The 26,812-nt window shown below is 41.9% G+C and overlaps 1 protein-coding gene across 2 annotated transcripts in view; it reads right to left on the reverse strand.

Annotated features, from left to right (window-relative positions):
- The window catches only part of C1H4orf45 (chromosome 1 C4orf45 homolog), an 84,273-nt gene that overhangs the window by 52,857 nt on the left and 4,604 nt on the right, over positions 1-26,812 (reverse strand). The window contains exons 1-4 of one of the 2 annotated variants that reach the window (XM_040332418.1): positions 21,515-21,632; positions 17,336-17,428; positions 16,551-16,649; positions 3,372-3,601 (exon numbers count right to left, since the gene is read on the reverse strand). In XM_040332418.1, coding sequence (XP_040188352.1) covers positions 3,372-3,601; positions 16,551-16,632 — 312 coding nt within the window. In that variant the 5' untranslated portion in view covers positions 16,633-16,649; positions 17,336-17,428; positions 21,515-21,632. Of the gene's footprint in view, positions 1-3,371; positions 3,602-16,550; positions 16,650-17,335; positions 17,429-21,514; positions 21,633-26,812 lie in introns of those variants that run through there. The other variant, XM_040332411.1, reaches the window with a different exon arrangement.

Genomic DNA, 26,812 nt, shown 5'->3' on the forward strand with positions numbered 1-26,812 from the left:
TTTAGTGGCATCGATGGAAATGGGTTTTAGAGTGAATTTTGGTGATTGCGGTGGATTTATGTGGGTATTAGGTTTGTGATTTGGGGGGGAGTTGGTGACGGTTCCATTTTGCTGAATACTTTCACAGATTTTTTCAATTTTATTAATGAAATAATCCGATAATTTGTTGCAAAATTCTTGTGAATCAGAATTGAGGGCCTCTAAACAAGCTGGATTCATAGTCTGAGTGACCAGCTTGAAGAGTTCTGGGGGGCGGTTAAGGGCATTTGCGATGATGTTGGAGAAATGATTTTTTTTGGCCGTGAAGATTTCTTTGTGATATTTCTTTGTTATTATCTTGTAAATGGTGTGGTTTTTATCTGAAGAGCACCTTTTCCACGCAGCTTCTGCTCTTCTACGCTCTTGCTTTAGTAACGTCAGCTGGTCATTAAACCAGCTGGAGTTGTTTTTCCGGATGCAAGTTTTGCGTTTTGGTGCTACTAAGTCAGCTGACTGTAGTAGCGCCTTGTTGATGGCGTCAAGTGTTTCTGTGGCTGTTTGTTTTTGTTGGGTTGTTTTTATTTTGTTCCCTAGTGTTGTTTTGAAGAGTTCCGAGTGGAGCTTCTTCTGAGATCTAGTCCAGTGAGTTGTCACCGGTTTTGTCGTTTTTTTTTTGGGCTGGCATTTTTGGTGATTGTGAATTTGATGGCATGGTGATTGGTCCATGGTTGCGGCTCATTTCTCAGGACGTCAATTATCAAATCTTGTTTGAAAATGAGATCGAGCGTATGGCCTGAGGCATGAGTGGGGCCTTGTATTAGTTGCTGCAGACCCAATCCTTCCAGATGGTCGATGCAGGCGTCGGCTACGGGGTCCAGCGAGGAGTTGGCCCAGAGGTTGAAATCCCCAAGCACCAAAAGGTGTTTGATGTTTAGGGTATATGTGGAGATGAATTCCGTCAATGACGTGAGAAGGTGCGTTTTTGGGCCTGGTGGTCTATAGCAAAGTAGCATATGGACCGTATCTTGGGGATTTGTTTGCAGCTGCAGAGTGAGGGTTTCCATGAATGGAGGCGAGTTTTGAAGGACTGGTTTGGTGATCGAGAGGTGAGTCTTATGGATCACCGCCAGGCCCCCCCCTCTTTGCCCCACTCTGTTTTGCATTTGAATGCGATAATTTGCTGGCACCAATTCTGTTAGAATGGTGTTGCAGTCGGCTGTCAGCCAGCTTTCTGTGATGAAGAGGCAGTCTAGATCGTGTTGAAGGATGAAATCATAGATTTCTTGTCGGTGTTTTACTGCCGATTTTGTGTTGACCAAAGCGCATATTATGCGCTTGGGCAGGGGTACCTGCGCATAGTTTTTGACTGTTGATCGTCGATTGATTCTCAACAGTCGCTCAGTTCGCATGTGCCGCGCTATATAAGTTTTTCATTCATTCATTCATTCATTCCTTAGAGCTTTTTTGGTGACAACTGGGAGTATAGAGGCAAATGGTTTTAGTTCCCGGATGGTTTCTGCAGAGTATTTTAGGTAACCCATGGTCGCAGAAAAAAAAACGCAGGGAAGTAATGTTGGTTGGGGGGGTCTTATATGGTGATGGGTGGAAGACTATCCAAGTGAGCCGTCACTCGTTGAGTCTTCTCTCCCCGATTGGTCCAGAGGAAGGCGAAAAACCCCAGGCGTGCTGTGCCAATCTGCAGCGACCGGGAAAAAAAATTCCTTCCTGACCCCTTAACGGGCGATCGGTGCAACCCTGGATCAATTGCCTAGGTGGGTGTGGGGGGGGATATGTACCCCTGTGTTAAACTATGGGAGTCCTGTTTTTTTGTGCTGTGTCTGCAGCAGCCGAGAGCTGGGAGGACCCTGCCTGGCTGCACTATACCTGGGGAGAGCCGACTCGTGTGAGAGCGTCCTGCTCTCACTATCCCTGGGGTGAGCAGACTAAGGTGAGAGCGTCTGCTGCACCGCTGAATCTATATATCAAGAGTTCCAACTTTATTAGCTGCAAGCTTGTTCCGGATCAGTGATTGGAAAAAATAATGAAGACTCCTGTTTTAAACTCCTGTTTTTTAACTCAGGCACTTTTGGTCAAAGAATGCACTTCTGATCAGAGAGTCCACATGTGAAGCCACCATCAACTGGGAGCTGGGAGCCAGACTGGGAGCCAGACATGGTTGAGCAAGTTTGGGGTGGAGGAACTTGACTGGCTTGCATAGAGCCCTGACCTCAACCCGATAGAAAACCTTTGGGATGAATGAGTGCATAGACTGCGGGCCAGGCCTTCTCATCCACATCAGTGCCTGACCTCACAAATGTGCTTCTGGAAGAATGGTCAAACATTCCCATAGACACACTCCTAAACCTTGTGGACAGCCTTCCCAGAAGAGTTGAAGCTGGTTTAGTGGCAAAGGGTGGGCCAACTCAATATTGAACCCTACGGACTAAGACTGGGATGCCATTATAGGAAACGTTGTCAAAGGGAAAGTAGAGTGTTTTTGTATATATTCTTGATTTTTTCAGGGCCATAAAAACTAAAAAAATGCTTCACATTTACTTGTAGCAATAAATTGGTGTAATCAGGGCAGTTTTCACACTTATTGTAGAGTAATTTTACTGCTAGACTGTGAATAGGTTTTAATGTGGTCTCCTGCTGTTCAGCTTTCTCAATGTACACTATTTATGTCAGAAAAAGCCTACATGCCATCGTCACCTACTTTAGCACTTAAAAGTCTGTATGGAGCCTCAATTGGGCAGAGATGTAGCTGTCACCTTACTCATAATCATGCATTTTTTGCAGGCAGCCATTACAAAATAAATGTGACCATTATGCCGCGTACACACGATCGGACATTCCGACAACAAAACCGTGGATTTTTTTCCTGACGAATGTTGGCTCAAACTAGTCTTGCGTACACACGGTTGCACAAATGTCGACGAAAATTTCGATCGCCAAGAGCGCGGTCACGTACAACATGTACGACGGCACTAGAAAAGGGAAGTTCAATACCAGTCGTGTTAGTAGAAGTTTTGTGAGAGACGATTCACTTTTTTTTTTTTGCTCATGCTTTTCAGTCCGTTACAGTGTGACGAATGTTCTATCTCAATTACGAACACTAGTTTTACCAGACCGAGCGCTTCCGTCTCTTACGTGATTCAGAGCATGCATGAAATTTTGTGCGTCGGAATGGTCTACACATGCTCGGAATTAACGAGAACGGATTTTGTTGACAGAAAATTTGAGAACCAGCTCTCAACTTTTTGTTGTCGGAAATTCCGACAGCAAATGTCCGATGGAGTCTACACACGGTCAGAATGTCCGACAACAAGCTTCCATCGAACATGGCGGCATAACAGTACAAGTGCTTTCAAAAAGTTCAAAAGACACATTACCTTTATCTGGTAGCTACTACAAAGCTGACTTCTGTTGAGGCAGGTGAATTCGGACACTCCCCAGCCTATTCCGCCAACATAACGTGCTTTAGGCAACGGTGCAGGAGTGCCTGGTGGAGCACGACATAAATACTTCACTTCACTAGTGCTTTCATGGGATGGCATTCGTTCTCCTACATATTGGGTAAAGTCAGGGAGCTTTGGTCTGTAATCTCTGACATAGTCTGGACCTGTAGTAGACACAATGGTTGAAATGCCTCAGGTAACATTGAAGTAGTTGTAGAGTTTCACAAGTCTACGTGTATCTAGACATGGTACCCTGAAAGCTTAAGTACAGAGGGAGTTAAACACCAATCACTCTAGAAAACTTTGTCTACTTCCAAGCAATACAAGGACCATGATCTGTACATTTTCAGCTTCTTACTGTCCAATAGGTTGCATTTTGCCAGTACTGCTTTATATTATAGGGGAGAAATAAGTGTACCATGGTGCCACCCAAATGAGCTTCCAAGATGGCATGTCAGCTTTTACAAAGTGCAGATGAAAGGAATAGCTTGGAGGACCACGCGCCTCAGGATACAAAAAGGATGAATAAATAAATGCCTCTATTTTAAAGGGGTTGTAAAGGTTTGTTTTTTATTTTTTAAATAGGTTCCTTTAAGCTAGTGCATTGTTGGTTCACTAACCGTTTCCTGAGGAGAAACAGGAAGTGAGAAATTAAAAAAAAAACCATTTAGAAGCGAAATTGAAGGAAAAGGTTAGTGAAGCAACAATGCACTAGCTTAACCATTTCCCTACCCGCCCATAGTCATATGACGTCCTGGGCTTCCCGGCCATCTAGGGGGCGTGCGCGCGGCATCGCGCGGAACCGGATGTGCATGCTCGGCGGCCACGATGTCCCCTGGGCACCTGCGATTGCCCGCAATCACGGTAGGACTGTGGATCTGTATGTGTAAACACACAGATCCACGTACTGTCAGAGGTGAGGAGACCGATATTGTGTTTCCAGTACAGAGGAACACACATTGGTCTCCTCCCCTTGTGAGTCCCCTCCCCCTACAGTTAGAATCACACACTAGGGAACATATTTAACCCCTTCAGCGCCCCCCCTAGTGTTAACCCCCTTCCCTGCCAGTCACATTTATACAGTAATCAGTGCAGTTTTATAGCACTAATCGCTGTATAAATGTGAATGGTCCCAAAAATGTGTCAAAAGTGTCCGATATGTCCGTCGCAATGTTACGGTCATAATAAAAATCGCAGATCGCCGCCATTACTAGTAAAAAAAATTAAATAAATGAAAATGCAATAAAAGTATCCCCAATTTGTAGACGCTATAACTTTTGCGCAAAACCAATCAATATATGCTTAATGCATTTTTTTTTACCAAAAATATGTAGAATAATACGTATTGCCTAAACTGAGAAAAATAATTTTTTATAGATTTTTTTGGGATTATAACAAAAAGACTGTTACGAGTACGAATAAAAGAACACGTCCAAAATATTTTAAAAAGTTTTGGGGCATTGAGCCCTATGTGAGACACTGGCGAGGCAGCCACAAAGTCAGAACACTGAGCCAACTCGAATCCTGTTTTTACTCTCGACACCTTTGCACCACAGGGTTTGAATATAGATTTTGATTCCCTTGGAATTATTTTTTCCTTCTCTCCTCTTCTCCATATTTTATATATTTTTAATTCTTATTTTTCTAGTTACCACATGTAGCTAGGAGTATTGTGATATTTGATAGTCGTTTTATCTGAGTATTAATTATACATTATTTATTGCTCGCTCATGTCACACCCGGTCCATTATGCGCTTTACATCTATGCCCAACTATTTGTTATTTTATTTTATCCATATTTTAATTTGTGTTTTCATTTATTTATTGTAACAGCTTGGGGTAGCATTTTCCCTCTATGAGCAGGAATATATCTCATCTGCCACCAAGACATCATTTACCTATCATGTTCGAGTTCAAGAGACAAAAGCAGCGGTTCTGTATATTGTGCTCCGAACTCTGATGGTTATAATCTACAAGAAAATGGCCGCTGCCCCACTTCCGGTTTTCGGAAGATGGCCGCTGCCCCACTTCCGGCTTTGGGAAGATGGCCGCTGCCCCACTTCCGGCTTTGGGAAGATGGCCGCTGCCCCACTTCCGGCTTTGGGAAGATGGCCGCTGCCCCACTTCCGGCTTTCGGAAGATGGCCGCTGCCCCACTTCCGGCTTTCGGAAGATGGCCGCTGCCCCACTTCCGGCTTTCGGAAGATGACCGCTGCCCCACTTCCGGCACCCGTTTTTTGGTGTTCGCCAAATTAAATGAACACCCCTATATAATACACCTCTAATCTACCTCTGGTTGTGAGTGTCACCGGCGCAAAAGAAAATAAATAAATAAATAAATGTGAACTGTGATCTGCTGCAGTACTGTGTGCCCTTAGTGGGGGTCAATAGTGCTCTAAGAAGAAAAATGTTACTGCGCTGATCTAATTATCCAGAGGTATTTAATCTCTGGGAATATGGACATAAGTGAAATATCAGGGCCACAATGTACCCAATCTTAAGTGTGAATAACCTGAATACAAACAATAAAAAATATAAGAAATATATGAGACATACAAATGTGACACAGTGATTCCAAACTTAAATCATATATCTAGATCAGTGTGTCAGCATACAATCCATATGCCACAGTGCTTCTATGAGAAAAATGGCTGTTGCTGCTACTGACCAACCAAATAGTGAAAACAATACGAAAGATATTACAAAAAAATATATTATATATATATATATATATATATATATATGTGTGTGTAAAAACCCAATATGCGGTACGCCAACTGCACCGTGAGTTGTCCAATAACCAATATTGGAACAAAATAAAATAAATATCAATAAAAGTGAAATAATTATCAAACAACCATACAAATGTGCAATGTGCTGGCTGCACTTAAAAATAGTCCAAATGACAGGCAATCTTGCTCTTATACAATAGGTTCCAGCAAACACAAGGTTCAATGTTGGTAATGCTGTATACAGGAAAGTGCCGCTATCTCTTCCACCCGACAAAGATGTGCCACCATCACCAATGGTTAAAATCAACACTCACCAGACCCCAGATATTATTAGGCTCCAAAGTGGTGTCTTTTCTTTGTCGGTCAGTGGGTGTTGCCTCCTTTTCCCTTTTACAAGGTGTCATCAATTCCTCAAAAACAAGGGGCTCATCATGGTGTAGTATATTAAAATATGTATTTATTTAAAAAAGGTAAAAAAATATAACACTTACAATATAAAGTGCCTCTGACCGGCACTGAGTGTCTTTGGCAGTGTCAACCGTTAAAAGCCGCTGACCAGCATTTAAGTGGCGTCCTAAGAGGTGTGCTTGCCCCGCTGTGCTCCGCATGTATTGCTACAAGGGGTCCGTGCGCGCTGGTGTGCTGCACCCTCAATGTGTGTGTCCAACCAGAGGCTGTTTGGACACACACATTGAGGGTGCAGCACACCAGCGCGCACGGACCCCTTGTAGCAATACATGCGGAGCACAGCGGGGCAAGCACACCTCTTAGGACGCCACTTAAATGCTGGTCAGCGGCTTTTAACGGTTGACACTGCCAAAGACACTCAGTGCCGGTCAGAGGCACTTTATATTGTAAGTGTTATATTTTTTTACCTTTTTTAAATAAATACATATTTTAATATACTACACCATGATGAGCCCCTTGTTTTTGAGGAATTGATGACACCTTGTAAAAGGGAAAAGGAGGCAACACCCACTGACCGACAAAGAAAAGACACCACTTTGGAGCCTAATAATATCTGGGGTCTGGTGAGTGTTGATTTTAACCATTGGTGATGGTGGCACATCTTTGTCGGGTGGAAGAGATAGCGGCACTTTCCTGTATACAGCATTACCAACATTGAACCTTGTGTTTGCTGGAACCTATTGTATAAGAGCAAGATTGCCTGTCATTTGGACTATTTTTAAGTGCAGCCAGCACATTGCACATTTGTATGGTTGTTTGATAATTATTTCACTTTTATTGATATTTATTTTATTTTGTTCCAATATTGGTTATTGGACAACTCACGGTGCAGTTGGCGTACCGCATATTGGGTTTTTACACACACATATATATATATATATATATATATATATAATATATTTTTTTGTAATATCTTTCGTATTGTTTTCACTATTTGGTTGGTCAGTAGCAGCAACAGCCATTTTTCTCATAGAAGCACTGTGGCATATGGATTGTATGCTGACACACTGATCTAGATATATGATTTAAGTTTGGAATCACTGTGTCACATTTGTATGTCTCATATATTTCTTATATTTTTTATTGTTTGTATTCAGGTTATTCACACTTAAGATTGGGTACATTGTGGCCCTGATATTTCACTTATGTCCATATTCCCAGAGATTAAATACCTCTGGATAATTAGATCAGCGCAGTAACATTTTTCTAATCTACCTCTAGTTACTCCTGAGGAAGTCATGTGATCGTGACGAATACGCGTAAGAGTCTATCACAGGTACCAGAGGTGACGTCTGCGAGTTCGCCACTCTTTTGTTTTTGTGCCTGATTACATGCTACTTTTATAGAGGCTGTACCTTATTGGGACACATCACATTGTAAAAACGACTGGAGCTTCTTTGCTGTATCTGCCCAGACAGATTGTATACACGCTGTTACCTTACAGCAGTAAGGTAAGGGTACACCCTCATCAATTTCAAAGGAAATCAGAACCCTTTACTTTTCTTCAGCAGCTTCCACGTTGATGATTTGGCACAAGCACCAGCACTTTGTGTTTTAGGCATGTGCAAAAGTGAAAAATGTGTTTCGTTTAGTTTTAATTCGTCATTTAATTAATTTCGTTAAGTTAGGTTCGTTACATGTGTTGAATTCGTTTTCGGAATTCGTTCGTTTTCGACCGAATTTCGAAAAATCCGGTCGAATTCTAAAATATTTCGACCGGATTAGAAAAACAAATAGTCTCTTTTCCAATAGAATTTTTTTCTAATTAAATTCGAATATTTTTTGTATTTATTTTTTCGAATTCAATTCGATTTTTTTTTTTTTTTTTCGAATTTCGTCCGCGGGTTTTCGATTCGGAATCGAAAACGTTCGTTCGGATTCGGTAAATTTGTTAATATTGCAATTTGGGAATTCGTATGCATCCGAATGTCCGAATAATGAAAAATTTGTCCGAATTTCGATTCGGAACGAAACGAAATGCACATGCCTATTGTGTTTATCAGTATCTGTTTTGCCGTTTATGCATGAACACTTATGTTTCAGTTCACATATGTTTCACATGCATCACTTGTTTATAGTCATGCTATTTTGAGGACTTATGCTAGCAGTGCATGCTTTATTACAGTTGCACCCAGCACTTTGTATTTATTACATTATTGGATTTGATGTCATTTATATTGTTATTTATTTGCAGAGATATTTATTCTCATTCATTGATGCTTTTATGTTTTACATGTTTATTTTACACTTGATATAGCAGTTCCTCCTTACCTTAGGTATATCCACCCTATTTCATTTTTACAGCGCAGCATTACTTATTCACTTTATTTATTATAGCAAAAAGTAAAAAATATTGCATTTTTTTCAAAAATTTCTTTATAGCGCAAAAAATAAAAACCACAGACGTGATCAAATACCACCAAAAGAAAGCTCTATTTGTGGGGAAAAAAGGACGTCAATTTTGTTTGGGTGCCATCCCGCACGACCGCGCAATTGTCAGTTAAAGTGACGCAGTGCCGAATCGCAAAAAGTGCTCTGGTAAGGAAGGGGGTAAATTCTTCTGGGGCTGAAGTGGTTAAAGGAACCTATTTAGAAAATATAAAACTAACCTTTACAACCCCTTTAAAGCTGAAATAGATTTTTTGTTTTAAAATGTGTTAAATACATTCCAGGTGCATCACAATAAAAGGTTTACAAAGTATTATAGCGTGTTATATTTTTAAAGCAGCCATTCCCTGTGTAGAAAAGCCTGTGCCTTTCCAGCAAGCTGTAGAGAAGGATCCTTGCTCTCTGGGCAGAAACAGTGGTCTCTCTGCTAAGGTCACTTTGCCCTTGCTGAGTCAGAGTTAGAACTCTTCATTATGGAGCACGACGCTGACTCAGCAGTGGTTGTGTTGTACATCTGTCAGCAGTGGTTGTGTTGTACATCTCTCTTCGGCAGAGAGAGCAAAGGTCCTTTTCTGCAGCATGTTTGGTTGGGAACAGCCAGGTTTAACTGCTTAGGCCAGTGGTCTCCAAACTGCGGCCCGAGGGCCGGATGTGGCCCTTTTCTTGCCTTTATCCGGCCCTTGGAGCACTATCCCTCCCAATGATACAAGACATTATTCTGCCATCTGACACCGACAATGGAGCACCATTTTTCCCACTGACACCACTAATGGGCCACTATTCCTCCCTATGATACCAACAATGGGGCACTATTCCTCCCCCTAATACCAGATGTTTACTCTCACTGATGCCAGTCCGGCCCTCCAAGAGTCTGAAGGACAATAAACCGGCCCTTTGTTTAAAATGTTTGGAGACCCCTGGCTTAGGCTATGGCTGCTTTCTAGATCAAATTAATTGTAAGACTTTTCACACTTCGTGTTTTGATGCACCCAGAACATATTTAGCTGATAGAAACTGAATGTTCAATTAGGCTGTAAATGTTAAAAAAGGGACCAAATGTAGCCTTGGACACCCACCGCATATTTATTGTGTAACTGTACTGGTCACATATAGCTGCGGGCAGCCATGGAGACCATTATTGACTGGCGCATGGGCCCTGTCTTGCAACAATACACCAAAGTAAAAAGGTATCAACATAATTTCAATGGAATTCACTTTTCTGTATATACAACTAATATTAATTCTCATTGCATTATTTGTCTCAGGGTAGAAATATCAAAGGTTTGAAAGGAGCTAGGTGTGTTTCTCTTGGCTCTACACTGTACCCTAGCCTGTGTAGATTGACCACAAATGCTTTTAGAAACATACAATATTATTTGTATTGGGTTACTGGGATTGTCAATAAACTTCATAAGCCTTTTGCGTGTATTATTTATTCTCGTGTGTGCAAAAAGCAGGTAAATATTGAGTGCAGTCCGAAATAGTTGATAGAGAGATCTGTTGCTTAGCTATGTCTATATTAAAGGCCTTGTGCCACAAAGATAAGGTTGTATTTAATGTATTCAGTCTGCAACTATAACACTAGATTAATTGATATGGATCATTTAGACATTAATCTGAGATTGTCATTATAAATATAATAATTTTAAAGGAAGCCCTTATTCAAACAAGTAGCACATACTGTGCTTGCATTGTTGTGCAGTATGTTAAAATATCAAACTAAGAAATGCTGTAATTTACAGACTTCATGCTTTTGGCTGTAACACATTGTACATACTGTAGATCCAAATATGTAGATGCCAACTGGTCATAATGCAAGAGCACTTTAATCCATTTATACACAGACTGAAGGTAAAACACACAGACTTTTGTTTACCTCCAACTCCTTTGGCTCATGGCAGATACAATACATCTTCTTCTTTATTCAGATAAAAAAAAATTAAAGGATTGGTTATACTGAGGCCTCGTACACACGATAGGTTAACCAGAGGACAACGGTCTGATGGACCGTTTTCATCTGTCCAAACCGATCGTGTGTGGGCCCTATAGGTTATTTAACCATCGGTTAAAAAAAGCCAACTTGCTTTAAATTTAACCTATGGATTCCTAACCGATGGGGAAAAACGATCGTTAGTAGGCACAACCATCGGTTAAAAATCCAGGCATGCTCAGAATCAAGTCGACGCATGCTTGGAAGCATTGAACTTTTTCAGCACGTCGTTGTGTTTTTTAACCGATGGTGTGTAGGCACGACGGACCATCAGTCAGCTTCATCGGTTAACCTATGACAACTGTCCATCAGACCGTTCTCATCGGATGGACTGATCGTGTGTACGAGGCTAAAGAGTGATCATTGTGATAGCCAATCACAAACTATCACAGTGATCATGTAACCAGGAGCAGGTCCTTTGCCGATCATTAGTACAAGACCCAACGCCAATCGGTTATAGCTTGGTTTACATGATAAGAGAGCATTCTGGAGTTCATTCTGGCACAAACACAGGTACACATACTATATGTGGTACCTTGGAAGATGGCCTTTTATGTGAAGCCTCATAAATGAATGACACTGGTGAAAACAAGTTAAATGCACCTAAACTGATACTAGCATATATTAAAAAGGACGTATAGTGCTTTGTATATACTGTAGGTTCTTCTTTTTTTTTATAATGGTCAGGTTTGGAAGATTCATTATTATTTTTTTGTATTAAAAAAAAAGAAACAGCAAATGATACTATATGATTCTCTTCTCATGTTTTCCAGATTATTTTGATGATACAAACCTTCTGTTTCCTGAATGCAGTAGCTTAAGCTGAAAATTTAGAAGCAGTGATCCAGCTTCCTTCCCATACCCTCCTTGTATGTTCTATTTAGATAGCTTCATCTAAACTTTCAGTATCTGAAAGCAAGCAGCTTCTGTCCTGCTTTCCCTTTTGAAAACCCACAGTGTTCTGTGAATCCTGTGTTGCGAGTGCACACTGTATTAAACAATTACAATTCGGACACAAAAGGCTACAAATTCTAATAAAAATAAGCTACAAAAAATGTGATGTGAGCCATGAAAACAAAGGCTAAGTTCACCAAAAAAATTATCAATTTACAAATTTTTCAGCAAAAAAATGTGCAGTTATTTTTTCCATGGGAGCCTGCAAAGCATTGGACCTGTTATCAAGGGTGCAAGGTTAAGCTCCTGCAGACAAGCCCTGCAGCTTTCAGCCTGTAACTAGGTACAGGCTGTCAGTTTGAAAGTTGGTGGGACTTTTGAATGAACTACAAGCCCACTCATCAGTACCGTCGCAATTCATTGAGAACTAGTCATTTCCCACGGTGGAAGATGAGACTTGTAGTAGTTGTAGTTCTCTCATTTACTGTATATATTCCTAAGAGTCAATGATGGGGCAGGAAGGATGGGGCCCTGCATAGCTACACGGTTTTAAAAATGTGACATTGGGTGCAGGTAGAGGATCCCCCGCAGGCTGTTGGTGGAGGTGAGAAAGACATGTGCTGGACACATCCAAAATATAGGTGTAATGTGTAACATGCTCCAAAAGGTGAATTTATCCTCTAAATCCGTATATGTAGAAAGTGCTTGACAGAAAATATGAACGGATGTAGTGTCACTATTGCGGATTTGTTAATCATTTTACATCCTAATCATTGTTACAAAATTATTATACAAAAAAATTAATAAAAAAAATAGTTATGATCTGAGTTATTGTGTATGATTATTTGTGATATTAAAATATACACTTATCATACAATTTCAGAATATAAGCAGGAGTAAAGATCATCAGGGTTAGATATGGACCATCCTTTGACATAGATAAAGGTAATGTATTCCAATACCTAAACAGCACAGAGCACACATGGCTGGGTTCACACTATTGCGAATTGGATGGGGGTTTCCCCCTATCCAATTTGCATAGCAGGAGATTGTGACTGGGTCTCTATGGAGCCGGTTCACACATCTTCACAGTGGCTCCAGTGCGAATTGCACAGGAGTCCTGTGTGTCTTTTGGTCCCTTTCAGCCCAAAATTTGGGCTGAAATCAGACCTGAAACTATGAATGGAGAAGCTCCGGACTCCTGCTGTGAGCCGCTGCGTGCTGTAGTGTGAACCCAGCCTTAAAGTGGTTGTAAAGCTTTGTGTTTTTTCACCTTAATGCAAACATTAAGGTAAAAAAACATCCAATGCCTACAGCCCCCCCCCCTTTACTTACCTGAGCCCTCAAAAGTCTCACGTCAAGAACGCGCTGGCTTCATTGGATAGATTGATGGCAGCGCAGTCATTGGCTCGTGCTGCTGTCAATCAACAACAAAGACAAGAGGGCCGGGACCAAGTCTTGTAGTTGCCGTCTATGGATGCCGAATACAGGACTCGGGAGCACGCCCGCAAGGTAACCCCCTTGGGAAAGCTCGGAGGAACCAAGACAGCCGCCGAGGGACCCCAGAAGACGAGGCTCGGGGCCACTCTGTGCAAAACAATCTGCACAGCGGAGGTAAGCAACATGTTTGTTATTTTATTTTTATTTTTAATCGAATCTTTAAGACCACTTTAAGGCTAGGTTCACACTATGAAAGGTGCGGGAAGGTGGATAAATTGCTGTTTAAGAGACGCACAAAAGGTGCTATTAATTCTTAGGCTGCATTCACACCTGAGCGTAGGTCGTTCGGTCGTTTTTTCCGACGTTTTGTCGCACGTATTCATGCTTATTTGCGCGTTTTACATACAGCGTCGTCCAACGTTTTTGTACTTAGACGTTTTTTATTTTAGCCAATAGGGAAAATGATCATCTTTACATCACTTGTTGCTATGTTGGTAGATTTTTTTTATCTTCTGCCTGGGTGAAATGTTCTATTGATTAAAGCGACAAAACGCTAGTCGCTTGAATCGAGCATTTCCATTACTTTCTATGGGAAATGGAAATGCTCAAAAACGCCCAAACCGCCCGATACGCACAAAAAAGGGTTCGGAACTTGTTTGAGCTTCAGGCGTTCGGCGTCAGGCGTTTTGGAGATGTGAACCATCTCCATAGGGAATAATGTATTTTTTCCCCTCTAGCGTTTTTGAGCGTCGCGCTTCAGGCGACAAAACGCTCAGGTGTGAATGCAGCCTTAATGGCACTCCCACACATTGGAAAACCTGGTACGTGTTTCTGGTGTGCAGAAAGCACCATACGGTTTCCCGGCAGCCATATTTTTTTTAAAAGGTCAGGAACTTTTTTACTGCATTTCCCACAAGTACAGCAACCCATTCAAACACAGCCACAGAGAAATGCTTAAATGTGAACCTAGTTGGTTCCCTGACCTGTCTTGGCCTTCATGGTGGTGCTGTTTGGGGTATCAGAGCAATGGGGCCTAATACAAATGCCCGCCACACAGATTTTTTGTGTAAAACATTTTGAAAACCATTTATCATTTTCCTTCTACATTACAATTATGTGACACTTTGTGTTGGTCTATCACATACAATCCCAATAAAATACATTTGCATTTTTGGTTGTAACATGACAAACTGGAAAATTTCAAGGGGTAGGAATAGAGCTGCACAGTTTGTTTTTATCTACAAACACCCCTTATCTGTGTAGCGCTACCCCCTCTGGTTAGATTTGGGATCGGCATAATTATGTTACCTCTGTGATGTGTCTAGGGATGATGATGATGATGGAGGAGCAATAACGGAATGTCCAGATAGCATAGAGCGAATCCTCCCAGTCAATAATTCTTGCCTGAATCTCCCTCAGGTAGCCTTCTTGTCCTTGGGTCACCAACTGACAGTTTGCAGCATACAACCTGTCAGTGTCCGGTCACCCAGATCCCCGATGGTTCGTCTAAGCCCTGTTGGATCACCTGCCTCCGGGGTCACCTCAGACCGACTCCCCATCGAACAGCACAACTCGCTTGGGATCCTCTTGACAAGAGATGGGGGACCCATTAAGTCACTGGGGCCCCTTTGCAGCATCAGTTGCTCCGGGCCATGAGAGCCCAGAGTCAGGAACTCCGCGTAGCACGTGCGCCTCGGCCTGGTAGGCCATATCGCCGGGGCCCGTGATGTGCGCACACCCTTAAGGTGGGTGCCGAACCAGGAACCCGCGAAGACACCCACAAAATGTAGTGTGCCACAGAAATACCCTCCCCCAGCATGCCCCGCGAGGGAAACACTCCTCTGATTGGCTGATGGAGAAAAGGCGCCTCCGCCTGGACCCCTCTGGCGCCACCTGCCTCCCAGAGATGGAACTGCATCTCTGGAGCACAGAATGACCCACAGGACAGTTCAGGGCTGGCAACAGCCAAATTTAAACAAATCAAACTGGATGAGAGCAAATAACTCTCTCATCCCACTAAATTTGACATAGCACCTGTACTGAAAAGTACACAGGCGCTACATCTGCATAGGCAGTTTTTGTAATGGTGAACCGTATTTTACCTTCAAAAAAAGTTATATTTATATACTAACTAAACAGTACCGTTTATTGACACATTTCTCAATGTCTTGATTACTGTACGTGACATTTAATTCAGTCGGGGTGCTGCCATGTTGAATATTTCTCTGCAGCATGCAAGCACAGAGAAATAGCAAGAAATTGACTCCATGGAGATTCAATGCAAATGATATGCTTTCCTCTGCAAAATAGCAAAGAATTAATAGGATCAGCCCACATAAAAAGTGATATTTAGGATATGTACTAGAATCTACCAAAAATATGTATCCAATTTGGTGGGTTATTTAAATAAAAGCAGCCATGCCTATTGACTTTCTATAGCTAACTACATGGCAATTACAGCAGGATTTTAAAAAACAAATGTGTCTCAGCCTGCTGTACAGCATGGTGATCCTATGGAACTCAAAGAGCACATACAGGGGCAGATCCACAAAGATCTGGGAGAACTTATTCAGGTTTGGTTTTTGAATCCTGAAAGAATTTGCGCCGTAAGTTACGGCGGCGTAGTCTATCTCTCGAGGCGTAAGGGTGCGGAATTCAAGTGCGGCGAGTAGGGGCGTGTTTCATTTAAATGAAGCTCGTCCCCGCGCCGAACGAACTGCGCATTCACCCGTCCGTCAAAACTCCCAGGGTGCATTGCTCCAAATGGCGTCGCAAGGACATCAGTGTTTTCGACGTGCCATTCATGGACGACTTATGCAAACGACGTTGAATATTTAAAATTATACGCGGGAACGACGGCCATACTTAAATAGCAGCTTTAACTATACGCCGGAAAAAGCCGAACAAAAACGACGTAACAAAATGCGACGGCCGCTCGTACATTCGTGGATCGTCGGAAATAGCTAATTTGCATACTCGACGCGGAAAACGACTGAAACGCCAGCCAGCGGCCGCCGGAAAATTGCATCTTGCCGTCGTATCTGTTTGGTGGATACCAACCAAAAGATACGACGCGCAAAATTTTGAAATTACGCGGCGTATCAACAGATACGCCGGCGTAATGTCTTTGAGGATCTGACCCACAGTCTTTAATTTTATGATGTTAGTATTGAGGGTTTCCCAATCTATTGTTGCAATTTACCTGTATAAAGCATCCTTTTTCCTGATTCATATTGAGGTCGGCAGGAGTAAGATGTGGAGGGCCGGCCATGATGGTTCTGCATGATGTAGGACTTGGCAGCTAAAAGACATGGGACATTCAGTAAGTCTGTATGAATGAAGGAAGGCTGGAGCCTGATCAGCCAGCAGTCACTGAACAGTGTAATAGGACTCTGCTCCCTGTCCCTTAGCCAAACAATATCTCCCCGGCAACAGTGTCACCGGGGTGACCATGAAGATCTCATTAATAGTGGATAAAACTGATAGTGGTCAGTGGAACACAGAAATTGGGCAAAATATAGGCCTTTAAGAATTTCCTTTTTTACAGGAACACAAAGTGCTTATTTATAAAACATGATGTGACATTTATGCTAAAAATGCTGCTGTATGACATTGTGTGCGCGTAACTGGTTATACGTAATCGCCAAATATTTTATTCAAGTACCTTGTTAAATAAGGTAAAGTATGTGTCTCATTAGACACAGCAATAGAGGGTTTCTGTAGTTCAACCTATTTTTTATCTATGAAATAAACACATATGTGGTGACCTTAATCCAGTATAAACTCTTACCAGAGGAGGCAACCTCCCTATTTGTGACTCACAAAAAAAAAAAAGGGCCTTTACATATGTCTCCAATAGTAAACTCAACCCAATTTAAAAAGACGTCATCCAATTTTATTAATTCATATATGTGACACATACAAATAATTGTTAAAAACAAGTCATTAATGAACATTTGAGGTTATGATCACACAAACAACCAATACCTTGATATTCCTGTTAGGATGCCAAAAAGATCGCTGCGATAGGGTCAACACGTTTCACGGGAACATCCGCTTCTTCAGGACCTCATAAAATATCTTCATGTAATTACAATAAAAACATGTACAAACTAAATACAAGTTAACAAAACAAGATTGAATATAACAGCAATATAATGGATCAAAATAAAACAATATATTACACAAAAATACTGCCTCTAGGGAAAGCAAAAAAACAGGTAAAAAAAATATATAATAAAAAGGAGTAAAAATATTATAAATATAACTATTTCAAAACACATCCTCATGTTAAATCAAAAAATTATTGAATGACCTAAATCATTGAAAGAGATTATGCGACAATTTCTTTTAATGATTTACGGTAGGTCATTCAGTCATAGCTTATAATTTATAAAATAGGTCTATATGCAAGCAGTGTCTGGCCTGCTCTCAAGCATGGTATTCCTATCCTACTACTTTACGAAAACCTGAACCCTCCTTCTGATACTGTAGCAGTGTGCCCCTTTAGTCACATTCCTTAGGGTGCAGGCTCATTTAAAGTGGTTCTTAACCACAGAAAAGCGGAGGTTCACCCAAATAACATTTATATAAGACCAAATTCTTTATACTACCAGCATGTACAGTCGGCATTTTTTATTTTTTTTTAGGCTGTACATACCTTATAATTTATATTTGCAAACCGGCTTCCGGGTACTTCTCCCGCGGGAGTAGGTAGGCGTTTCCAAGCTAAGCCGTAATGTAATCTGGGCGTTCGCCCAGATGATTGATGTCTATCAGAAAATGTTCCCCCCGGCGGATAATGCCCCGCCCCCCGTATTGCGTAGGAGCGTCACAGAGTTTCCGAAAGGAGCCGAACAGGTAAAGCTGCGAGTCGGCTCTATATGGCTCCTGCGCAGTCAGCTCTACACGGCTCCTAGTCGGTGCTCAGGCGCCGTGTAGAGCCGACTCGCCCCTTTACATGTTTGGCTCCTTTCGGAAACTCCGTGACCCCTCACTGTATATATACGTCATGCTTTTAAAGATGGATATGTTGGTAACGGCAGCAGCTGCTGCCACAACCGAGATATTCATCTTTTCAGTGAGGGGTCCTGTAAACGATAATGGTGGTCTCCGTGGCGGATTCGCCGCAAGATCACCGTTATCGGCGCCCTCCTCCGCTTACCGAAGCCATCGGCAGCGATCGGGTCCTCTCTCCTGCTCTGCTGAGATACGAGTGAGGGCAAGATGGCCCCCACCCATCCCCACAGCATAGCAGGGCGAAAGCGACGTCAAAACGTCACTTCCTCCCATGCTTCTTAAAGCAATATTTTCTTGTTGTCATTTTTTCAAATGACACATTTTTTCAAATGACACATTTTTTTTTTTTGCATTTAAAGTCTAAATAGGAGATCTGAGGTCTTTTTGACCCCAGATCTCATATTTAAGAGGACCTGTAAGGTTTTTTTCTATTACAAGGGATGTTTACATTCCTTGTAATAGGAATAAAAGTGATCCATTTTTATTTTTTTTTATAGTGTAAAAATTAATTAAATAAATAAAAATAAATAAGAAAACAAAAAAATTTTTTTTTAAAGCGCCCCGTGCAGACGAGCTCGCGCGCAGAAGCGAACGCATATGTGAGTAGCGCCCACATATAAAAAAAGTGTTCAAACCACACAAGTGAGGTATCACCGCGATCGTTAGAGCAATAATTCTAGCCCTAGACCTTCTCTGTAGCTCAAAAGATGCAACTTATAGAATTTTTTAAACGTCGCCTATGGAGATTTTTAAGGGTAAAAGTTTGACGCCATTCCACGAGTGGGCGCAATTTTGAATCGTGGCATGTTGGGTATCATTTTACTCGGCGTAACATTATCTTTCACAATATATAGAAAAATTGGGCTAACATTACTGATGTCTTATTTTTTAATTAAAAAAAGTGATTTTTTTCCAAAAAAAGTGCGCTAGTAAGACCACTGCGCAAATACGGTGTGACAAAAAGTATTGCAATGACCGCCATTTTATTCTCTAGGGTGTTAGAAAAATAATATATAATGTTTGGGGGTTTTAAGTAATTTTCTAGCAAAAAAAAATCTTGTTTTAATCTTGTAAACGCCAAATCTGAAAAACAGGCAAGGTCCTTAAGTGGTTTAGGTAATCATTCACTGAAATTAAGGTAAAAAAACGGTTTCCAAGATTTCCACCCCCTTATATTTTTAAGGACCTGATCTCAATCCAGTGTTGTGCAGGAAAGCAGTCGCTCTCTCCCTCCTCACAGGACAGATTGATAGTAGCAGTAATCATTGGCTTCTGTTGCTGTTGCTGAGCCTGCACAAGTACCTCCATTAGCAATCGGCTTGCTGGGGAGGTACTCGAAAGTGGGAGGAACGTAGAGTCCCGTAGGGGGGGGACCCCAGAAGAGGAGGAGGATCGGGGGGTGCTGTGTGCAAAACCATTCTACAGAGCAGGTAAGTGTATAATGTTTGTTATTTAACAAAAAAATTGAATGGTTTAGAATCACTTTAACTCTCACAATTCCCTGGTCTCTTACAACTCCTTGAACTACCATCTTCCCATGGACTCCAGGACATGCCCAGGGGATATATATACCAGCTCATCTTCTGGTGCTCAGTGGAACCATAACCTGTATTGGCCGCCAAGGAGGAAGCTGCTGAGGAGGAGACGCAGAAAGGATGTGATGAGTAAGCATGTCTGTGTGAAATGCGCACCTTTTTTGGATTGATGTTTGTCATGTTCGCTTGATTTTATGGACTTTCAATAAATTCTTTTGATTCTACTTCTGGATGTGCCGCCATTCTTTGTTCCCAAAGGAGTCGAAGCTGCCCGTGACCTAGATGGGGTAAGAGTGGGGCTGGTGGACGGATAAGCAAGTGACGGGGGGTAGTCGACCAAATGGTGTGTGGGGGTTTGGTGGCGAGTGGTTTGTTTGCGCCCCCCCCCCCCCCAAAATGGAGCACCAGCCACCACTGCAAGTGAGCAGGTATAATAATAATATCAGATTGAGCTGTAAATAATATTAATGAATTGTGTTGCATGTTAGGTTTAACAAGTGTCAAAATAAAACAGCCACCATTTAGCAAAAGTGTATAAAGTACATTTGATAATCTGCTTTGAATGATCCAGCTTCTATTAGCTCAGAGATCTAGACAGCAGGAATTAGCGATTCCAGACAAGCACTTGTCTCTGCCCAGTGTGTCGGGACACATATTTATGTATTTATTTTTTTGAAAAGCCTCTCTTCCTTCATTTCCAATTACCGAAGAATGGAGCGTCTGATAGACAGAACAGCACATTTCCTTGTTCTCTGTGAAAGTTGCTAGGCAACCTCCACCTGAGTGTCTCCATCCAGGGATCTCTGCCGAGCACAATGTCTACGGCTCTGGTGAGATCACACCTCATACAAAGAGCTACAACATGAGCCAGACACAAAGAGTGGGGAGGTCCACTTCACCGGTCACCATTTACCAGTATAATAATTGAGGCTCTGGCAGTAAGCAAGTAAAATCAGCTAATTGCTCATGTTAACAACACATTAAAATGGATGTAAACCCTCTCCTATACCCAGTGAAGTGAACAGCTTCAGATGATACACAGAGATGAAACAAATCTCACTACATAAGTTTTACATGTATATATGCTGTCTTCAGCTTGCTATATTGTTTAGAATACTAACATCGTGTTAGAATTTTTATTTCCTCATTCAGCATAAAAAAGAAAGATAGTGGGATTGTTTACAGGTCCAGATCACATACTCTCACAGTCTCATGATTAGAATCAAATAAAAAGAAAAAATAAACAATTTGGGAGAGATAACCACTCTCCCAAATTAAGGGATTTTAAAGTGAGAAGTGTCAAATGCTGTAAAAAGGCAAGCACGCTAAACACAGATGATTTTATGAAAATTTATCAAAATTTAATAATGCTTATTAAAAACAATTCCAAAGATTAATATGGACCACAGTAGTTACAAAAGCAGGATAAATGACAGTATGCAGGTAGCCAACAAGTTTCGCACAAAGGTGCTTCGCCAGGGCCTTGCAACTTTTCTTTTGGATTATGTGGTCTGTGTGTGACATAAAAAATACGCCATTAATACACATCAAATAATATAATATAGCACATTACATATTTATATCAGTAAAGTGAAAATTACTGTGTGCTCACCAATTCTGCTAATAACGGAGTTATATGTGCCAGAACGAGGGGAGCAAAAATGCCAAGGCACTGACCAGTGGTAGTCATATCCACTTGGTCAGATGATGTGCAGATATTAGAGCGAGTGGAGACCCCAACAACAAACCAAAAGTCAGTAAATTATTAAAATACAAAATAATAAGGTAACATGTATATGTCTATGTGTAATAACCGTTATAAGACACACACAACTAAATCAAGTTGGTATACATGCAAATATGTGAGTGGCCGGGAACCTATTAAATTAAATTAATTAATGCCAGAGGTAAGCCAATGTAATGCAAAACATTTCATAACCCAGCATATAATGCTTGGATGGATATATAATCTATCAGGTAAATAGACAGATAGTGAGATGGACTAAGACAGTGGATAAATAGACATGAAATATAATACACGGCAATAACAGATAAAAGATAATAAATAAAAAACATATATATCCAGAGCCAAATGTCCACTTCATACACAGTTCCACATCCTATCCTCTCATCATATGTCCCACTAGTTTTGGCCTCCCTATCCACAAAGAAAATACTGAAGGATAGGGTTTAAGTATATTCAAAAGGCGTAATAAAGATGTCATTATAGCAGGGTACCGATGGTATAACAAGAAAGTCAACCAGCATACACTCCCAGAAGTACATTGCACATTGCCATGTAAAGCCATACAGATATAAAAGTAGGGGATATTTACCTGAAGATGGTAAGGCATATATTTGATTTCCAGCAGAGGGGGTATCTTATGCAAACTGGCGCACAATCCGTGCTGCCTGGCGGCTAAATATGGGCTTGTGTCTCCTTGTCCCAAGACATGTTCACTGTCAGCGCTGTCTTTAGAACTACCACTCTCACCGGAAGTGAAAGGTCAATCGTGACCTCCGACTTCACGTCCGGTCTGCGCACCCCTGATAGTGCGTGCGCGCACAGTGCATCCACATGTACGGCGCATGCACGGCGCATGCACACACGTGAACCGCACACGTGGAACGCATGTCGCACGCACGTGCACAGGACGCACGCGCGGAATACACACGTGGATCGCACGCCTGAGACTCACAGTGCGCGCGCACCCTGTCGTAGCTGGAAGAGAGGATGGAACACATAGCGTTCCCCTCTCCACAGGGGCACACAAATATCCGCACAAACTCAGAGCCATAGACATAATGCACATCACACCAGCGGGAGGCGTCAGGCACAATCAGTAATGCAGAGAAAAAAAAGTTACATTTTGATATAATTTAATACCATAATAGACATAAAAAGTATAACAAGATATAATAATGCCAATATAATAATAGACATTAGTAGTTAGTGTAATAAATTCAACAACAATTCATCAACCACTATAAGAATTGTATGTATATAGAGATTACCTAAAAAACTATCCCAAAAAAGGAGAAGGGGTACCTTATATTGATAAGTGGATAACAGTACATTGATACTGCATCTAAAGAAAGGGTTTAAAGGATAAAAAGGTGTTGAGGCCAGGTGGATAGGTGGCCCTTTGGTCAAAGATCCATCTGGCCTCACGTTGAAGTATATTCTTATCGAAGTCACCTCCCCTTTCCGGAAAGGGGATGACCTCCAATACAAAAAACAATACAAATGACGGGTCATAACTGTGATTAAGTCCAATATGTTTACAGATTGGAGTGTATACAAGGCCAGCATCTAGATAATATAGATGATCCTGAATTCTTTTGGCAAAAGGACGTTTCGTTTTGCCGATATAAAAGGCACCACATCGGCATGTGGCCAAGTATTACAATTCCGATTGTAGTACAATCTGCAAAAGCCTTGGATTTAAGGAAACCACCTCTTGGTAAGGAGCAACCATCACCTTCTTGAATCCATGAACACTGATCGCAATGGCCACATTTATATGTTCCAAATCCACCAGACGCCTCCAGAACTGATGTGTCAGGAGAGAGATGGCTATGTATAAGGCCATCTCTAATTGACCTTGATCTCCTATAGACGATTTCTGGTCTATTAGAAACATATTTGGAGATGATAGAATCCTCCGATAAAAAGTGCCAATTATTATTGATCAGTTAGCGAAACGTGTCCTGATGAGTACTAAAGGTGGTACTAAATTTAGGAGTGGGGTTAGGTTCCCTACTCTTGGATTTAAATAGCAAAGTTTCCCGTGTATTTTGCTTCGTCTTAGCATACGCTCTTTTCAGAACTTTTTTACTGTATCCTCTCTGTAGTAAGCGCAAATATTAAGCATGTGCTTCCTGTTCAAAATCCTCTTCCCTTGTGCAATTTCGGCGCAGCCTAAGATATTGGCTGAAAGGGATGCTCCGCACCAGGGAACGTGGATGTGAACTCGAATAGTGAAGGATGGTATTACCCGCAGTCTCCTTCCTATATAGATTACTAAATAATGTACCATCATCATTTAGGAAGAGGCGAAGGTCAAGAAATGGAATGCTCCTAGTGTCTGACTCAATAGTAAATTTCAAATTGAAATCATTAACAGATAGATATTGCATAAAGTCAGACAATAGGGCAGCTGACCCCATCCAGATGACCAGCACATCGTCGATATACCTCCGCCACAATAAGATGTGGCGGAGGTATATCGCCACGCCGTCATCCGAAAAAACAGCTCTCTCCCACCCCCCCAGGTACATGTTGGCATACGATGGGGCACAGGATGTCCCCATTGCAACCCCCTGCACCTGGAGGTAAGTGGAGCCGTTGAAGAGGAACATATTGGTGGTCAGGATATGCTCAAGCAATGTTGTAACAAATGTACATACTTTCCAGTTATTATGATCTTGTTCTCTCAGAAAATTGGATACTACCTCCACCCCTTTGTTAAGGGGGATGCTGGAATAGAGTGCCTCGATATCTATCGCTGCCATAATGGCACCTGCTGGAACTGTGATACCCTCGATAACTTTAAGGCCTCGTACACACGACCGAATATGTCTGCTGAAACTGATCCTCATTTCCGCGGACATGTTCGGACGTCTGTGCGGCTGACCGGACCGGATTCCCGGCCTAGCGGACAGGTTTCCAGCGGACAAATGTTTCTTAACATGCTAAGAAACATGTCCGCTGGAACCATGCGTGGAAGCATTGACCTTCCAGGGTCGCGCACGTCGCTGTGTCATCGTTGCGGCCACATCACCGCGTTCGCTGTCCGCGGGGATTTTGGTCTGATGGTGTGTACACACATCAGACCAAAATCCGGCAGCGGACATGTCCGATGAAAACGGTCCGGAGGACCGTTTTCATCGGACCGTCCGACCGTGTGTACAAGGCCTAAGTAACTCGAGGGTATCTTTTAGATATGAGGGTAGACTTATCACATGTGGTCGTAGTTGTGTATCAACGTACTTACTGCCCATTTCTGTATGACTACCAATGCCTGAAATGATAGGACGACCAGGAGGGTCTTTTATGTTTTTATGAACTTTTGGCAGCGAATAGAATGTTGGAGTTATAGGCCATTTGATTTCTAGCTATTCGCGTAGGTCTTTATCAATGAGATTTTGCTGATAAGAATTTGTAATAATTGAGAGATACTGAGACCTAGCTTCTATCATATCTTCCTGGGGTACTACCCTGTACCAATCTTTATTGTTTAAAATTTTGTTACACATTTTGATATACTGAGCTTTATCCATGACAACCACGTTGCCCCCCTTATCGAAGGGTTTCACAATCAATTCACTATTCCATGTAATTTTGGTGAGTGCCTGCTGTTGTATACGAGTCAAGTTGTTATCCATGGCTTTGGAAAACAAAGTTTTCGATTTGCTTTTTAGTCCGTTTCAAAAATGCCCAAACTGCAGGGCATGTTTGGAGATTTGGACACTTCTGCGATTTGGGTTTAAATTTACATGGTTCAGGATCGGATTCCTCATCCTTAATAGTAGAATCAACAGATCCTTCATTTTCATCAAGTAGTTGGATCAGAATCTTCAGGGCCCTGAAGTCTTGCATCTTGCACTCATCCCCTATCAGTGTCAAAAATATATTTATAGGTCAGATTCCTTGCAAATAAATGCAAGTCTTTGGCTAAAGTAAATTTATCGATCTTTTGCGATGGACAAAAGTTCAAGCCTAAATGTAAAACTTCAGTTTCAATAGGGGAAAGAGCATAGGAAGATAAGTTAACTACATCTAGTCCTGATCGATCAATGTTTGTTTTATTACAAATGGGTCTATCTTTCCCATTCGCATTTGGGGAATGTGTGTCGGTGGAATGTGTGAGGGTCCTAAAGGGGCCAGAGTTGTTATATCTACTATTCGTTTTTGGGGTAGCTCCTAAATCCCTTAGCAGTAGAAGTGGATTCTTGGTATACACTGACAGCTGATTGGAGGAAAGGCACCCCCCCCCTCTCCTTATAGGCAGAGGAAGGAATGTGCAGAGCTGTGCTGTGACAAGACAAGCTCTCTATTAATCTATTTATAGCACCCACCCCAACACAAATTTCAGGGTGGTTTTATCTCAGTTGTTCGGAGTGCTTTGTCAGAAGTTATCTCAGCAGAAGAGGTGGAGATATACCATGGGAGAAGTCAAAGATCACTGGGCACAGTGTTGCTTCCTCACACCTGATTTAAACCTCTAATTACTATACTACCATGTAGTAATCGCATGCATTGCATGGCAATCGTCGATTTAATTCCGGTGGTCAACCAAACCCGCAGGATATAATAGATGTCTATGGCTAAGCACAAACAAGTGGCCACTGCCCCCACCTACAGTATAACTGGTCTTTGCAGCAAGGCACACTGAAAAGGAGACGTATGCCAAACAAAAGCAAATACATTTCCAAGCTCAACTTACCGACCAGCCTGCGACCAGCCTGCGACCAACCGAATTGACCCGTCTAACAATATGCGTTAAAAACAGGGGTTTAGTTTGGCACATTTGGCTAAGTGCAGCAAACCCGCAGGTACACTGCCCTGCACCCGGCGGTGTGGCTAAACAGCAGCACATCAGGTTGAAAGCAGCCCTATACTATTATGCCCAGTGTATTGTTTCACACTGACCTGAAGATATCTTCTTTCCTGCTTCTGGCACCACTCTGGAGACAGCTATCTGGGATAAGAGGTGGAGTGCAGTCGGAATCACTCTGCTGGGGATAGGAGCCAGCACTACAGAGGAGGCATCGGCTTATGCGTCTCTTGCTCCCTACTATAGCTCCAACATTACATGAAGGGCCTCCTGGATTGCACTCTATGTATATCCCGATCTACAGGTTGTTGACCCTCTCTAGATGTGCAAAGCTGGTAGAGACATACCCA

Source organism: Rana temporaria, chromosome 1 (assembly GCF_905171775.1).
Source record: "Rana temporaria chromosome 1, aRanTem1.1, whole genome shotgun sequence".
In the NCBI taxonomy this organism is placed as follows: Eukaryota; Metazoa; Chordata; class Amphibia; order Anura; family Ranidae; genus Rana; species Rana temporaria.